The following is a 16926-nucleotide window of genomic DNA, read 5'->3' as shown; positions in this document are numbered from 1 at the left end:
CCCCCCCCCGTGTGTGTGTGTGTGTGTGTGTGTGTGTGTGTGCAGGTGCCCGCATCTCTCTGTAGACCTCGACTGAGGTCCTTCTGAGAATGGACTTGTTTTGTTGGTGGGGTGCTATACACAGAACTCTGCTTCCATTTCATATGTAAATTGTTATTATTCTGGCTTTTTGAGACAGGGTCTCACTGCATAGCCCTAATTGGCCTGGAATCCTCTTTGTACACCAGGCTGGCCTTGGGCTCACAGAGATCCATCTGCCTCTGTCTCCTGAGTGCTGGGACAAAAGGTGTCCTCTACCACACCCAGTCTCTTATGTGAATATTTTTATAGGGATGAAAAAACCAGATAGCAGGGTGATGAGAACTTGATGATCCTGTTTGACACTAAGGAACAGAAAGAAAGCAGCAGCCTGTGCTATCATGCCTAGAGTAACTGGCTTTTGCTTCTGCAAGTTCACCCCAGGGCTAGAGGTTTGGGGTAAGAACCAGTTTTTCGATGATCTGGCTGCATATCTATACTATCTGGCTACTAAGGCTTCAGATTTCCCATGTTCATCCAGCAAACCTTGCTCTTTTTTTTTTTTTTCTGGTTGAGGACTGAGTACCTTGAGCAAAGACAGGCAAGATCATTTGCACCTCCTGCCTCCCAGCAATGACCCTAGAGTAAGAAGGGACCTGGGTTTGGTGTTTCTTTAGAATTGTGTATGTTAGACATCTGGAACCATGGTGGTTCTGGCTTATGAGGCCCTAGTTTAAGCTTGCTTAGCAGACAGGCAGATGCATTTGCCGGTATTGCCTTGCTTGCCTTTCTTCTGTTATTCTACAAGATCCTGCTGACTCGTTGGTCACCTCCAGAATTCTTCAGACACCAGGCCCCCTTGTGTGTTCTGGTGTGTGGTGGAGGGGTAGTGTCGCAGTTGGTGTGGCCAGAGGAGAGGGCTGAGAAAGACTGCAGACTGGCGCTCCCTGGGGATCCTGATGACTGGCCTGTCAACAGCTCCAAGGGTCCTGGGAAAGTACAGTTACTCAGGAAATTTTTGTCTACTGCTTTGACTACCTGGTGTGTCCCAGGCCACCGTGTTTAGGTGTAAGAAGGCACAAGGAGAAGGAGTTTCTGGCCACAGTAACCCTTGGTGAAACCAAAGTTCCTCCAACCTAACCAGGCTAGAACGCATGACACGACACCTCTAATTATCCCAAGGCAGGGGTTTACCGAGATTTTCTTTTAAAGTTCCTTCTTTTTCTTTTCTTTCTTTTTCTTTTATCTTTTATACACAAGTCACATTCCCAGAAAGCAGAGTTAAAAAACAAACAAAAACAAACAAAACAAAAATCCAAAAAAATCCTTTTTCCTCATACACATGCTGCTAAGAAAATACTTTTATACATAGAATTTGAACAAGTGAGAGAGAGGACTGGGGCTGGGTATGTGGGCTGTGAGAGAGATGCTGGCGGCAGGGACCACACCACCATGGGCTAATTTTTCTAGGAACTGGCCTTTTTGGTATTAACAGAACTGGTTTCATCCTACCCTCAACTGACTGGAGCTAAAAGTGTCTTAGCTTTCAAAGTGAATGACACAGAAGTTGAAGAATCAGAATATGTGAGAACTAAGGATTTCAGCTGACCCTGCCCGCTTCTCCCTTTCTGCACATAAACCGTTGCTTTAGTGTTGCTGTGTGGCTGGGGGACCCTGTGGAAGCTTAGTTCTAGGGCAGGCGGACACATATCAAATGGGCAACTAATGTATGAAGCCTGGGGGGAGGGGAGGCTCCTCAGAGTTAAGGGGAGAGACAAAACAGCTGGAGGGTGTAGGAAATTTTGCAGGCTTTTCTTTGCTAAAACAAAATATCTATTAAATATATCCCGTGCCATTTGGGCTAGATTTGGGAATTGCCAAAATTAACCCCTGCTGGTTACACGTGAGGTAAGACTGGGTGTGGGAAGTGTCCCCGAGGACACTGCCCTCCTACTCTATCCCCTGGAGAGCATGTTGTGCTTCAGGGACCCCCACTTCGTACACACCTCACAGGGCCTTCTGCCTGGCAGACAGGCAGACTCTGGGCAACACCTCCAGTGGATGCTGATTAATGGGGGGCTGGGCTGAGCTGGAGGAGCAAGGGAGAGGGCGGAGGACTAAGAGGAGAAAAAGCGGATGGGGAGCAGAGGAGCTTGCAATGGCAAAGGAGGTTCTGGACCATCAGAAACATGCCAGGGGCCCTGGGGAGGAAGACGGGAAGGAGAAAAGGGATGCACATCCTGACTTCAGAAACCAGGACTGCCCGCCCCCCACACCCGCCGTGCTCTTCTTCCCGGTGTGGCCATGACTCCTACACTGAGGGTGAGATATAGGTGTCCTGACACACGTTCACCTCAGGGGACAGGGCTCATCTCTGTGTTCCTAGTCCTGCTGAGGCCGGGCACAGCCAGGGGAAGGCTACACTACCTCTGGTCCGGCAGATCCAGTAAGGACTTGGAGGCATTAGTGCTCAGACTGCAAGAAACTCTCAAATGGGGGCGGGGGAGGGGGGGGAGAGGAGGACACAAACAGTAAAACAAAACATAAACAAATGAAACAACAACAACCCCCCCCCAAAAAAAAAACAACAACAAAAAACCAAACCACTTGTTTGATGGGAGTTTTCTTTTCTCTCTCTCTCTGTATAATCAGTTTTTGCTTTTCTTTACTTCATTCTTCTGGTCTCTCCATCTCTCTCGTGCATGTGCACACTCTCTCTTGCGCTTATTTGGTGTGTTTCAGTTTTGTTTTTGTTTTAAAAAGAACTTTGGATTTGCCATGGGTGGGCAGTGTGATCCCCGGAGGCTGGACTGCCCTCGGCAGGGCTAGGGCACGGGGCAGGCCCACAGCTGCTGAGAGGATCTTTGTGTTTAAAGCCTTTGAGAAAAAGCTACTGCAGTTTCCAGGGTATGGGGTGAGGGTGGGTAGAGGGGTCCCTAGCAACGGCTTCAGCAGGAGTCCAGGCCGCAAGGGTTCCTTCAGGTGAGGAGAGGGTCAGGAAGGAGGGAAATGGGGAGAGTGAACAGGGGTGCTTCTCCCCCTGACAGCCTCCAGTTTGGTTAGTTTTATGGGCTCCCTGCCCATCCCAGGCTCCAACCTTAGGAACCAAGTGGGTTTTTGGAGTTTGTGAGCAGTCTGTGCTCTGGACAAGGGGCAAGAAGAGGGGGGCGGCAAAGTTGATTTTTTTTTCACCGCCCTTTTGTCTTGGGTTTTCATTTCTTCTTCTTTTCTTTCTTTTGGCGTTTTCTCAGTCAGTATAACAGTATGGAAAACGGGATGTGTTTACAGGGGAAGAGGGCTGGGAACTCAATGGGGAGGAGGGAGAAGGAAGTAGACTTGTGTGACAAGGTGGGGTGCATCTGCAAGGGGGGTCAGACTGTCTGCGGGATGGGGAGGAGGCAGGACTCTGCTGGAGGTGGGGTGTGTGAAGCCCACTGAAGGTGGGAATTGTCAGACTCCCATGAGGTGGGCAGAGCTGACGGTTGGGGTGAGGGAACCCTAAGGCCCTCTCTTGCCCCATCTTGGTTTATCTGTTTATAAAGCTAGAAGTGTAGAGGTAGTAGTAGTTTTTGGGTTGGGGTCCGTGTGAGGTAATCTTGCTTCCTCTTTGGCAAAAGCCACAGCAGCCGGGACAGCAGTGGCGCTGTTGGTAACGGTGATGGGAGGGCCTCCTGGGGGCGGGGCTGTCTTGCGCCTGTGGGCTGAGGAGCGCAGATGCGAGGCCAGGGCTTCACGCCCACTCAGCAGCACCTCACAGGCCAAGCAGTGGTAGGTGCAGATAGGCACCCGCAATGGGGGCGGCATGGAACCCCCAGAACCCCGCCCAAAGAAGCAGAAGGATCTCTGGTGGGCAGTAGCTGGGCCCTCGCCGTCAAATGCCATCTTGCATTGACGGCACAAGTAGCGGTGGGTAACATCCACGGTGGAGATGCCAGCGCTGCCTGTCAGCAGCTCGTCAGCCTCACTGCTGTCCCCTTCCCCAGGAGCCGGCAGCTCAGGAGGCTTTGGGGGTGCTGTGGCTGTAGGCTCAGGGGCTTGGGGTGGTGGCTGGAGGAGGGCATTGGGGAGCAGCCCAATGAGGGTCTGAGGTATAACGGGGTTCATGGGAAATAGCCCCTTCTTCATGCCGTAAAGCTGTTGGAAGTAGGCCCCTTGTAACTGAGGGCCAAAGACAGCTGGTGGTGCTGCCCCGCCTGCAGGGGGCAATGGGAACGGCAGGAACTGCCCCCCCAACAGGGCTGGGACAGTGGCCTTCAACGCTTTCAGGTTCTTGAGGGCATCAGTGGAGGAGTTGGAAAGGGTTGCAACTGGCTTTCGCTCACCAGAGACTTTGTCTCCTGAGGGATCAGTAGCTGGGCCAGGGGTAGGGTCAGTAGAGCTGCTGTTGGTTTGGTTGGACACAGGTCTCTGAGGTAAGGGGTGGCCTGGACCAGCAGTCTGGACCACTGTGGTAGCAGGCAGAACTGAAGAGGCGAGGCCAAGGAGGCCTGAGGAGGCTGCAGGGCCTAGGAAGATGAAAGGGGGTGATGAAGGGTTACTCCTTTCCGACCCTGCTCCAGACTACTGTAACTGCGCACTCCCCGTCCCCCTACCCAGCGGCCATCGCTCTCTACTCTCCTTTTTCCCAGAGCCTGCAGCAAGAATCACTTTGTGGGAGAGAGCCAAGCAGGAAAGGAGGGGCTTATATTAGAGCACCCTCTTCTCTCAAGTCCAGTTCCTCCCAGCCTCCCCAGCTCACCTGAATTGAAAGAAGCCATGCTTCCGAGTGGTGGCTGGGCCAGAGTTGGGCCAGGCAAGAGGACAGGAGCCAGGCGAGGCAGGGTCGGGGAAGGCCCCAGAGGCACAGAGGCAGGCGTGGTGGCGGGCGGCGCGGGGGCGGGCGGCCCTTTGGGAGCCAGTGGGGCCTCGGGTGCTGGGGCTAAGTCGTAGCACTTGCTTTCACTCTTCAGCTGGGCTCGGACTGCCTCCTTAAGCTTGGCCAGGTGCTGACGAGAAAAGAGGTGGCCTCGACAAGAGACATAGAAGTCATACTTGACATCACAGTAGGGGCAGTCGGTGCGCTGGGCTGCCAAGGCGCCCTCGCTTCCGCTCCCGCTCCCTGCAAGTGCTGTCCCCTGCAGTTTGGCTTTCTTTTCCTTGGCCCGAGCATTTTGGAACCAGACCTGAATGACTCTCTTGGGCAGTCCGATTTCCTCCCCCAGCACCTCGCACTCCTGCATCGTAGGGGTGCGGTAGGCTTCGTAGCAGGCTTTCATGATCTTCAGCTGCAGGCTGCTCATCTGGGTCCTGTATCGCCGCTGCCCCATTGCATCTGGAACTCCAGACCCACTTCCTGGTGCCCCACTGGTCCCTCCAGCCCCCGGGGACTCTGGTTCAGCCAGGCTGGAAGTAGATGAATCACTCAGGTCTCCTGCAGAGGGACTGCAAGCCTCACTTTCTGGAGAAGCTTTAGACGGTTCCTCTGGGCCCTCATCCTCACTGAGTGCGGGAACTGGGAGGGGGACAGGGGGCTCTGGTGTTGGTACAGTGGCCTCTTTCCCAGGTGTCCCAGGTGGCAGGAATGATAGAGGCCCGGCTGCAGGGGTGACTGTGGGGTAAGGGAAAGCGGGGGCTTCTCTCTTTGGGGCTTCCTTCCCAGGATCATCTTCTGTCTTGCTCAGCAGGAGGTTGAATTTGGGGAAGGGGGCTGGGGTGGGTGTAACAGTGGGTTTCACCGCTGGCCCAGCTACTCCCCCTGGGGTGCTTCGAAATTGGCCTTTCCTCTCTCGGGCTCTGGTATTCTGGAACCAGACCTGTACTACTCGTTTCTTGAGCCCCACCTCCTCAGAGATACAGTCCAGCATCTTCCGCGTGGGGTTGGAGTCCTGCATATACCAGCGGTACAGGATCTCCAGCTGCTCGGGCAGGATGGTGGTGCGCAGGCGCTTGTCTTTGGGGGGTTCACCCTCTCCTCCACCCCCCGCTTCACTGCCTGTGGGAGACAGACTGCCATCGTCATGCTTCCGCTTGAGGGGTGTCCCTGTCACTGAGGAGGTGCCTGATACTACGGGGTTCCGCTCCCCGAACACCAGCAGGGGCAGATCGAGGAGCTGCGGTGGCGCGCTAGGCTGCGCCGCACACGGTGGGAAATGCAGTCTGTGGTGAGCAGTCAGGAGGTCCTGGCTGGAGAAGGAAACGGCACACTGGTCACAGGTGTGGGTGGCAGGGGATGGGGGTGCCTTCCCTTCAGGTTCTTCTTTGCCTTCAGGCCTTGCTGGCTCAACTTGGCTTGGGTCCTCCACATCTGCATGTTCTGGTGATGGACCACCTTGCCTAGCGGCAGGTTCGGGGTTCTGCTCTTCCGCCTCTTCTTCTTCTACCTCTTCTTCCTCTTCCCCTCTCTCTGCCTCCTCCTCTTCCTCAGGAGGTTGGTCATCATAGCACTTCTTGAGGTGCCGAACTAACTCAAAAACACAGGCAAAGGTGGTATGGCAGCGCCTACAGCCGGAGGCCCCCCCAGAGGATCCCCCAGCAGTCACAGACCCGCCCTCACAGGCATTTTTGCGGGCTTTCTGGCGGGCGTTCTGGAACCACACGACCACCACACGGCTAGCCAGACCCAAGAGATTTGCCAGTCGCTCCACCTCTCCATCCTTGGGGTAGGCGCTGGTCTCGAAGAAGGACTGCAGGGCTTGGGTTTGGAATTCAGTGAACTTGGTTCTGGAGAAGCGGCGGCCTGCAGGCACTGTGTGAGGAAGACTGCCTCGAGAGCCGTCGTCTTCCTCCAGGGGCCAGTGTCCTCCTGCCAGGCTTCGCTCCTCAGAAACGTGGATCCCCGCTACCTCAGGCTCTGGAATCATGAAAGGTGGGCCTATCTGGGGAGGTGACTCCAGGGATCCATCTGGAGGTTTGGGGGGCTCTACTGGGGGTGGATACAGGCTGTCATAGCTCTTCCGAAACTGAGCAGCGTATCGGCTCAGAGCCTCAAAGGGCAGAAAGCGGCGGTGAACGTGTTCCTCGTGACTCTTGAGGATAAGCATATTGGAGAAGAGTTTCCCACAGGCCCCACAGGCCAGCTTGTCTCCACCCCCCAGAGACTCTGGGGGAGGAGGTGTTGGGGGAGGGGGCACTGCCTGCTTCCCTTCATTGTACTGAATGACTAACTCAAAGCCAAAATTTTCTAGCAGGGCTTTGGCTGCTGTGCGGGCAGCATCGTTGGGAGATGTGTGGGGTGGTGAAGAGGGCCCTGCTTCATTCCCCTCTTCAGCTATGAGGGGCCGCTCCCATTCCTGCTCAGGCAGCTCAGCCTTGGGGGGTGCGGGAAGAGGAGGTGGGGTGGCAGCCGGTAGGGACAGCATGGGTGTAGGGCTGGCTAGTGCCAGCTTGGGCCCCACTTTGAGGTCATGGAGGTAGAAGGGCAGCAGTAGCTGCTGCTGTTGGAGCTTGAGCAGTGATTCTGGAACCAGAGGGAAGGGGGGCAGGACTGGGGGGGTGAAGAGGGGGGGTGGTGGAGACAGAAAGGGCAGTCCAGACATGAAGCCACTGGGGTCGGGGCCTTTCTTCTCAGTGCCCACCTCACCCTCAGTCTCGCCTTCCTTGAGTTCTTCTTGGCTGCGCTCCGGTCCTTCAGCCTTGGCATCAGCCTTGGCCCCCCTGGAGCGAGTCTGGTGCAGAACTGATCGCATATGGATCTCCAGGGTGGAGCTCTGGTTGTAGGACACTCGGCAGACTGTGCACTTGAAGGGCTTGTCTGATGTAGCACTGGTGGGTGGGGGGATGCCAGCCTCTCCTCGGGCAGGGCATGATGGGTCAATGGCAGCCTTCTTCATCTTGTGAAGGTGGGAGACGGAATTATAATGAACCAAGAGGATGTTCTTCTGGGTGAAGGACTCCTTACACACAGTACACTTAAAGGGGCGAGCAGGGTCAAGAAATTTGTCCAGGGCAAAGTTGGTGGTCTTCCGATAGGTCAGCGGGTGGCGAGAGTCAGCTGGGGATGGCTCTGCAGAGCGGGGTTCCCCCATGGCTCCTTCTTCCTCTTCAGCCATGGCTGGTGGAGCAGCCACTTCTTCAACCTGGGCATCGAGCTGAGGGGCCGGAGATGAGACTGGAGAAGAGGGCTGCTCAGGGCTTCCTAAGGGCTTCTCTGGGCCCTCAACTGGTGCCGGGAGAGGTTCAGGAGGATCTGGGCTGGCCTCTGGGGTCAGGTTAGAGCTCTCTACAGGAGACAGGGGAGGAAGAATGGTGTTCAAGCTGAGCTCCAACCGTTGGCTATCCAAAGCCCCTGACTTGATGCCAGTTGTCTTCAGAACCCCTTGTTCCCTTTTTCTGCCATTTTGGGAGGTATGCTGAACCCTTCCTTACCTGCTACCTGATCTCTGCTGGGAGTGGGCTCTGGGCCAGGAGTGGGGTGTTCTAGGCCATCTTCCACAGGGGTTGGTGTGAGTCCAGGCAGCATTTTGGTTGCAAAGGTCATCTCTACGGTTGTGGCCTGTAACGTAGGAAATCCTGGTGGGTTTCCATCATTATCCACTACTCCCTACTGCTATTCCTGATCCATTTATTCTGCACCCGTATCTGTGCCAAGGTCTCTTCCCCTGGATCCAATGTCCTGTCTAGACAAATCTTCCCCCAAAATTGATGCTTTTCTTTGGCTGAGAGACTGGGTAGCTAGCTGCCCTAACCCCCGTCCCCAGACCGAAAGTATCTTACCTCAAGACTACCTAGTTTTAACAACTCTTTTCAGGGTTTAGTGGAAGTGAGGGTAATACATAGTTGTTTTCTCTAGGAGTAAAGTCAACTAGGTGCTAAGAGCCACCCCCACCAACTTTATTTTCCCACGTCAACTCTCTAGAACACGATTTTCTTCACATCCTACCCCCAGCACACTGGCCTGGATATTGCTGCCTCTTCCTCTCTTCCTACACTGCCCTAGCAGGACCTTAAGACCATTTTCCCTCGGTCTGCACTCACCACAAGCAGCAGCTTCTCAACACACTCGGGCACCACGTTGTGAAGGTGGCTGAGGTGGAAGTGTAGGGCAGGCCTGCCCATTAGCTGTTCCTGGCACAGTGGGCACCTGTACTTGGGCTGCACAGCATGCTGAGAGAGTGTATGAACCCTCACCTGGTCAGACTCTGGGCTCAGGAAGCTGCAATATGGACAGCAGTATACCTGGGGAATACATATGGGTGGTGGAGAAGTCAGGGAAGAGGGGGACCCACTATTTCACAGTCACTAGGATTCAATGCAACACTCTCCCCATCTCCGTCCTCAGGAGACAACCAGTCCTGGAAGCTGGCAATTGCACTGGGCTAGGGCAAAGGCCTAGCCCAGACTGCTATTTTGACTCTCTTCTCTGTCAGCTCCCCTCCTTCCACCCCGGGTTCTGCCTTCCTTCTGGTATGTCTTTCCCCATGGATATCCTCGCCAGTCTTCCAGCTGACAGATGGCCCGATACTAGCCTCTGCCCTGAGTCTGGCTCTCACCCCTACCCCACTGCCTGTCTTTGCTGTGAAATACCTCCTTTCCTCTGGACACTTTCAGACCCAGTCCTCCCTTACCCCAGCCTATTGTGCTTCTTCCAGGCTCTGAACATCTACAGAGGGGTCCTCTCTCTCAGGCTCAGCTGCACCCTATTCTCTTTCCCTTTCACCACTTCTTTTTGTTTGCTTGTTTTGGGTTTTCTTTTGTTTGTTTGTTTTGAGACATGGTTTCTCTGTGTAGCCCTGGCTGTCTTGGAACTCGCTCTGTAGACCAGGCTGGCCTCCAATGCAGTTTCACCTGTCTCTGTGTTGGAATTAAAGGTGTGCACCACCACTGCCCAGCTCATGACCTCTTCTTCTTCCTTTATTACTTTTGTTTGTTTTCTTTTTTTGTTTTTCGAGATAGGGTTTCTTTGTATAGGCCTTGCTGTCCTGGAAATGACTCTGTAGATCAGGCTGGCCTCGAAGTCACAGAGATACACCTGCCTCTGTCTCTCAAGTGCTGGGATTAAAGGTGTGTGCCACCACCTGGCTTTATTTATTTATATACATTGGTGTTTCACCTGTATGCATGTTTGTATGAGGGTGTCAGATCCTCTGGAACGGGGGTTACAGATAGTTGTGCCATGTGGGTGCTGAGAATTGAGCCTGGGTTCTTTGGAAGAGCAATCAGTGCTCTTTACTGCTTGAGCCAGCTCTCCAGCCCCAGGCCGGCCCAGGAAAATTCTGGTCTGTCGTTCAGCGCATTGTGGCCTACACCTTCGGAGAGATGGAGGCACTAGAGACCTGCTGTCACCTGAGTGGGCATTTTGCCTGCTGCCCCAGACCAACCTTCTCTCTCTGGCCCACCTGCTCCTGCTGCTCTGCACTTTCCTAGGCCTGCACCGAGGTGCTCATATTAATGAACCAAGCCTCAGGACAGGTCCTGTAACACACAGGCTGCAGGGAGGAGTTGGGAGGAAGAGAAACTGAGGACTGAGGTATCCCTACATTCTGCAGTGGAGTCTCGGAAGCTGTGAGGCCCAGGATGGCATCTCAAGACCACAGACTTGGAATCTCCTCAGAGCTGACACAGAGATCACAAGGCCAGATTGCTCCTGAGTCCTTTCATGTCCAGTCCTGAAGCTCAGAGGCTTGTGGGACTGCCTGTCGATGAGCAGCTTGTTGGGTGCCTCTACTCTTAGGAAGAGGTGCCAGGACGGTTCTTTCCAGCTTATGGCTCCCTGCAGGAAGGAACATCCTCCCGTAGTCCTATGGGACTGCTCTTGTGTTCTGCATTGCTCTTCCCAGCCCGCCAGGCTTCCGTCCCCCTCTCCTGCATCCTTCTAGTTGCTCCCGCTTTTCCCCAAGTTCCCGCTGCTCCTTCCTGTCACACCCTCTGTGTTCATGCTCACAGGCAGGTTTCCGCCTTACTTGCTGAACATACAGAACTGGCCCTCAGTAGAAATTCCCATGTGAGATTCTGAGATAAAATAGCCCTAGGCACAAAAGAAGCCTTTAGAACAGTGGTTCTCAACCTTCCCAATGCTGCGCTAGTTACTACAGGTCCTCATGCTATGGTGCCCCAACAATAAAACGATTTTTGTTTTACACCACAGCTGTGATTTTGCTACCGTAATGAATAATGGCTTCAGATGACCCAAGGGGTGGCAACCCACAGGTTGAGAACCACTGCTTTAGAGTACAAGATCTCAGTAAAGCCAGGCCCCCACCTTCATCATCCCAGTTACCCCAGTTCTGACCGTGATCTGGTTGGCACTGTCTGTGGAAGGGCCAGTTCTGTCCTCTGTCACTCCAGAAGCTGAGGGTAAGAGGAGAGGAGGTTAAAGGACCCCTTTAATTCTCCCCCTTCCTGCATAGCCCCTACCACCATAGAGCTTTCAGGGTAGGAAGCAGGCTTCAGAGAATGGAGAACGGGCAAGAAACTCAGCAGTTGGGTGGGGCCTGGCAGGGAGGGCTTTTGGGTTAGCCAGGGCTGGGTCTTCATAGGGGGCAGGGAGATGCCTGGGCCACCACAGCCTGTTTGCCCTTTCTTTTCTCTGATCAATTTTGCTCCTTCTGGGAAGGAGGTCTTTTGGGGTGCCTGGGAAGGATGTCTTTTGGGGTGCCTGGGAAGGATGTCTTTTGGGGTGCCTGGGAAGGAGGTCTTTTGGGGTGCCTGGGCTTCTGAAGGACTCCAGGAACATCCCAGGATACACAGTAAACTGGATGGGGGAGACGGGTCAGAGGCTCACCCAATTGTTCTGTCTTGTTCTGGGCATCTTTCTCAGAGGTGGGTGGCTTAGATGAGGGGGTGTCAGTCTTCCCTGTGTGGGGTGGAGACAGAGTCAGCACAGCGCCATGAACACTGGGGAAGGAGGGAGGACTCAGGGCAGAGGAAGCAGGACCAGCAGCCAGTTGGTGAAGGAATGGATAAGTAAATCAGGAGGCAGGGAAGGATGGAAAGCCGCCAGGAGAGACACAGTGGAACAGCAGGGCAAGCCTAACACCCCATCCCTAGCAACAAGCCCCACAACAGGACTAGACTAAACTTGGCCTCCTGGCCTGCCTGACCCTGGAAAGGGGAAACTCCAAAAGTGTTGTGGGAGGGGCCCTGCAAATGCTGAATGAAGCAGCGGCGGCTGTAGTGACCAGGAGCGATGGGCAAGGACATTACCACTCAAGTAAGAACTGACAGATGTGTAGGAATTTATTTTCGGTGGCAGCCTAATTAAAGTGTTAAAAGTTCCTTAACTCCATTCAGCCTTGCGCCAGGATCGTTAGCTATTGATCTGGGCCCCTCCAGCACTTAACTCCAGCCAGCGTATTGGCAATTCAATTAGCACCAGTCAATGCTGCCTGTTCCTGGTTCCTGCTGCCCTGCCCTCGCCCTCACCCACCACTGGCCTCTCCAAAGCCCAGATGCCCATGCCCACCTCTGACAGCCCCTTCCAGGCTCTTCTCCTGCACCATCTGGATCAATGGCGCCTGGCTGGCTGTTCCCGGCCTCTGCTGGAACAACCTCTGCTGCCTAAGGGGGTCTCTAAGCCCAGCCTTGGGGCTGAAGACCTCCTAGGAGACAGGAAGAGGCTGGGAAACTTGTTGGGGCCTCTTCCCATCCCTGTTGCCTTTGGACCATGCCCACAGTGCCCATCTCCTTCCAACAAGACTGGCCCAGCATGAAACATATTTTAGATTTTTCTCTTTGCCTACCATCCCACACAACCACTAGCTGCTACTCAGAATCACTGCCTCATTTCCTCCTGTCTTCCTGGTCTTCACTCAGCAAATCTCTGTCATTCTCTTCATCCTCCAGGAGTCTCTTGCTCCCTTTCTTGCTGGGAAACCCCTGTTCCTGGCATCCCCATCCTGCCTTCCCATCCCTTCCCCACACCTTCCTCCGAGCTGTTGGTAGCTCTCAGTCCCTCTGTCACGCGGTTTCTATCGCCCTGCCTCTGCCGCCTCTGCCCAGCCTCTGTCCTTTTCTGTTCCCTCTTCCTCACCAGGAGTTCGGAGCCGCCCATGGCTGAAGCTCAGGATATTCTGAAGAGCTGATAGGCCTTCTTCAGTGCTTGGGCCATTTTGTAGCAGCTGCAGACGCCTCTGGGCCTGAGCATCGCGGTGGGCGGGTGTGCGCAGGTGTTGTAGCACAGCTAGGCGGGAAGGTGTGTCCCAGGCACACAGCAGACAGCGGTAAAGCCCCAGCTCTGGCCCTGCCTCTGCTCCCTCCATATCCAGGAGAAACTAGAACCATGGAAGAGGCCGGCTCAGATGTAGAAGGAACACCTCCAGATCTCTGGGGACACTCCTTTCTCGGACCGTCTTCCTGGCTAACCTCCCTTTCCCCTTCTCGGCCACCTATGCATCACTGCTTTCCTTCTCTTTCTCCCACCAATCCTGGGTTCCCAAGTATGCGACTGCGCTCTGCTTCTGCCTCTTGGACTTATGGGTAACATGATGGGCTGGACTGAGATGAGCCTACATGCCAGAAAAGCTGAATAAAGTCTGTTTTCCTCCTGATGGTCCACTGTCCTTTGGTCTTTCTCCAAGGTCTGCCCAACACTTTGCTACCCTGGTACATACACAGCCCCACCCTTCATGTCCATCACCCAGGGTTTCTCCACCACTTCTCTATTCTGCACCTCCTTCCACCCTGGTCCCCTCCCTCTCCTGGCCCCTCTGCCTGAACGTCACCTTATAGATCTGGCTGTTTTCTTCATGGGCTGACCCCCGGGCGTGCAGCTGCATCTTCTCCTTGCTATTGGACTCAAAGTCACAGATGTTGCAGCGCAGGTGGAGTGGGGAGACAGAGCCATAAGAAGCCCCGTCCCCCAGGGGCAGTGGTGAAGGGGTGCCCATGGCTCCACCCCCCTCCCTAAGGTGGGCTGCTAGCTGGTACTTCTGCGTGTGTTTGTCAGTCTTGAGGTGGAGCTGGAAGTTGGCCTTGAGCTGGGTGCTGTAGCAGCAAAGTTTGCAGCGGTGGGTGTCACCGGCTACCTCCTTCCACTCGGCCTCTGGGAGGCTCCGGCCTATGCTGCAGTGGTAAAGCAGCAGCTCCAGGCTGTCTGTGCTGAACGCCTGGCACACCAGGCAGCGGAACACCTTCAGGGGTGGACTGTCATCTGGGGATGGTGAGGCCGGCAGGCCGTCGGAGGAGGAGCCCAGGAGATGACTTGGTGGCAGATGGGTGTCAGGGGAGAGGCTGCCAGGGGCTAGGGGACAGAGACAGGTTAGTGACTAAGGAAGAGTGAATGGAGGTACTAGAGAGAGCCATGTTTACCTAAGCGGGGGCTAACTATGGGGAGGCTTGAGCAGGGAGCAGCTGGAGCAGAGCGGGGAACTTACCAGTGGTGAGGAACTTTCGGGAAGGTGCTCCAAGGTGGTGGAGACCATTGAGGAGCAGGTGGGCTTCCAGGGGCTTGTCTGGCCTCAGCCCAGGCCCAGGCAGAGGCGTCTGAGGCTGTCCTAGGGCCTGGGGCCCAAAGTACTGGAAGAGTTCAGGAGGGTTGGTGGGGGTAGTTCCCGGCGGCGGAGGCGGAGGAGGTCCTGGCCCCACCAGCCCTGGTGGCAGGCCGAGCGGCAGCCCCTGGTGCAACATGAGGACGTTCTGCATGTGTTTCTCGGAAGTCATGTGGATGCGCAGGTTTCGGGAGATGTTGGTTTCATAGCTGCACACCTTGCACTGCCAGGATGATTTGGCCTTGGGCTCTTTATCCCCTACAGAAGGGGGCGGGAGGGACGCCTCTGGGGGACTGCCCTGCCCACCAGGCCCCGCCTGGAAGCCCTGCAGGTTGGCCAGGTGCTTGTCGGACTGCATGTGGATGCTGAGGTTGCCTTTGGTGGTGGTGGAGTAGTTGCAGACGTCGCAGCGGTAGGGCTTGTAGCCACAGTTGTAGCTCTCTCCGCGGGCGAGGCGGGGGTGGGCGCCCCCGGCGCTGCAGTAGCTGCAGTGACTGTTGCTCTCCGGATGCTTCTCCCGCATGTGCACGTCTAGGGTCTGCTGGTACTTGTAGTGCCAGTTGCACTTGGGACACTTGAGAGTCTTGCAGGAATTGCGTGAGTGTAGCAGGGACATGTGGCTGGACAGGCTGAGGCCCTGGAAGGCTGCAGGGGCCGGAGTGTAGTCATCAATCAGGCGACAGGACTGAGGTGGGTCACTGGCGTCTTCAGGAGAGCCTACTGGAGCTGGGAGCGTGGCTGCCTCCTTGGAGGTGGGTGAGCTTTGGTTGAGTGGGAGGCAGAGCCCTCCATCCTCTTCCTGCCCCTCGGGGAACCAGTCTGGCCCTGCCTCGCCTCTTGATACTGGCGATTCTTTGGCTTGGGTTGGGCTGGGGTCCCAGGTGGTTAGGGCTGTGGATGGGGATGGTGGACTGAGGGCCATAACTTCTTCAGTGGGGAGAACGAGGGCCTGAATGTCTGCCTCTGGGGGGCCATCCTCAGTCTGGGCTCCATTTGTCACCGTGGTCACTGTGCTGTTGTCAGGGACTTTGGGAGAAGGGCAAGCAAGTTTTGGTTCCAGAAAGCTTAGGAAGGCCACGCTGCCTTCATCACCTTCCTGAAGTATCGCCGGGCTGCCCAGCAGGCCCTGGTGGTGGGCAGGGGTCAGCTTCACTCCATGAGAATGTGTGTGGCCTATGAAGGCCCGGAGCCGGCTGAAACCCAGGCGGCACAGAAGGCAGATCCAGAACAGTGCCCTGTGGTCTCCCCATTGGCTCCCCAGGGGGCCATCTTTGGGATCTTCGGATGGGTTTGGAACCAGCTGGTAGCTCCAGAAGGATCCATCCCTTCCCTCACAGGCAGCCAGAGATGGCACTGAGGTATCATGGGACAGAATTTGGTCAGAAGAGCTAAAGCCTTGGGTTGGGTCAAAGCCATGTTGGATGTGAAGGGTGGTAAGGTGTGAGGAGGGAAAATGGGCAAGGAGGGGCAGGCTGGGCTCTTCCTGGATGTTTGCCTCATCCCAGGGGAAGCCCTTTGGTAACAAGAGTTCACTGCCACCTGAACAAGAGTTCACTGACAGCTTGGCCAGTAGGTAGGCCTTACCCCCAGCTGCAAAGAATAAGTGGTTGCTTAGGTCCAAAGGAAGGATCGTTTCCTCCTCCTCCTCCTCCTCCTTTTCCACCCCGAGGTCCTTTGGTGGGATGTGACCACAGCCAGGCTCTCCTTGGGGATCTCCAATTTCCTTTGGTGGAACAAGGCCACAGCCTGACTCCAGACGTTCTGCCCCTGGCTCTGAGGACCTTACACTTTCAGAGGTGGCGGGGGCATCAGGGGGATCTTTGGTGACAGGATCAGAGGTGCTAGAGGAGGTGTCCGGAGGTGGGGACGGAGCATCATGCCCAGGGGAAGGAACAGCACTGGAGGAAGAGGCCGAATTAAGGGTAGCCATGGTAGACGGAGGACCGCTGAGGGTTCATTTCAGCGTGACGGCCAGGCCCCTGCAGAAGACACGGAGAAGCAATGTCATGAGATGCCAGGGTCTCCAAGGCCGAACGTCTGGACTCTCTAGTCCTGTCATGCTCCTGGAGCACCAGACTCAGGTGCCCTCATGCCAACTTGAAGTCTAACAGGCTTAAAAATTAATGTGCCTAAAATTAGAACTCACTATTGATTTCCGAACTGGCTCTTCTTCTCTGTCTTGCAATCTCAAAGCTGGTACCACTCATCCTTCTGCTTAGGTATGTTCACTCTATCTGCAAATTTCCACAGCGAGCTCTGGAAATCGTTGGACCCTGCCCCCACCATCTTCCTCCACAGCGCCATCTTGGCCCATGCCACTGTTACCTTTCTACGCTGATCTAACAGAGGAACTACTCATTTCCACCCCTGCCTTCTCAATCTAGTGTCTCCTCTAACAGCCAGAGTGATTGCTTCATCTTTAACTACGAGACCCGCCAAATGTGTGTGAGGAACCCTTCATCTTTAACTACGAGACCCGCCAAATGTGTGTGAGGAACCCTTCATC

At 55.2% G+C, this 16926-nt stretch overlaps 2 protein-coding genes across 7 annotated transcripts in view; one reads left to right on the top strand and one right to left on the bottom strand.

Annotated features, from left to right (window-relative positions):
• Positions 1-16926, top strand: part of Thtpa (thiamine triphosphatase) — a 48413-nt gene that overhangs the window by 5517 nt on the left and 25970 nt on the right. The gene's annotated exons all lie outside the window — the stretch shown is intronic.
• The window catches only part of Zfhx2 (zinc finger homeobox 2), a 33536-nt gene continuing 19277 nt past the window's right edge, over positions 2668-16926 (bottom strand). Inside the window, exons 2-10 of the mRNA XM_005370457.3 lie at positions 14307-16399; positions 13656-14173; positions 12965-13205; positions 11717-11788; positions 11225-11283; positions 8971-9171; positions 8362-8488; positions 4757-8215; positions 2668-4523 (exon numbers count right to left, since the gene is read on the bottom strand). Coding sequence (XP_005370514.1) covers positions 3553-4523; positions 4757-8215; positions 8362-8488; positions 8971-9171; positions 11225-11283; positions 11717-11788; positions 12965-13205; positions 13656-14173; positions 14307-16350 — 7692 coding nt within the window. The 5' untranslated portion in view covers positions 16351-16399 and the 3' untranslated portion in view covers positions 2668-3552. The remainder of the gene's footprint in view (positions 4524-4756; positions 8216-8361; positions 8489-8970; positions 9172-11224; positions 11284-11716; positions 11789-12964; positions 13206-13655; positions 14174-14306; positions 16400-16926) is intronic.

The sequence above is a fragment of the Microtus ochrogaster genome, unplaced genomic scaffold, assembly GCF_000317375.1.
Source record: "Microtus ochrogaster isolate Prairie Vole_2 unplaced genomic scaffold, MicOch1.0 UNK80, whole genome shotgun sequence".
Taxonomy (NCBI): Eukaryota; Metazoa; Chordata; class Mammalia; order Rodentia; family Cricetidae; genus Microtus; species Microtus ochrogaster.
The sequence above is the reverse complement of the archived record's forward strand: the minus strand, read 5'-3'. Positions and strand labels throughout refer to the sequence as shown.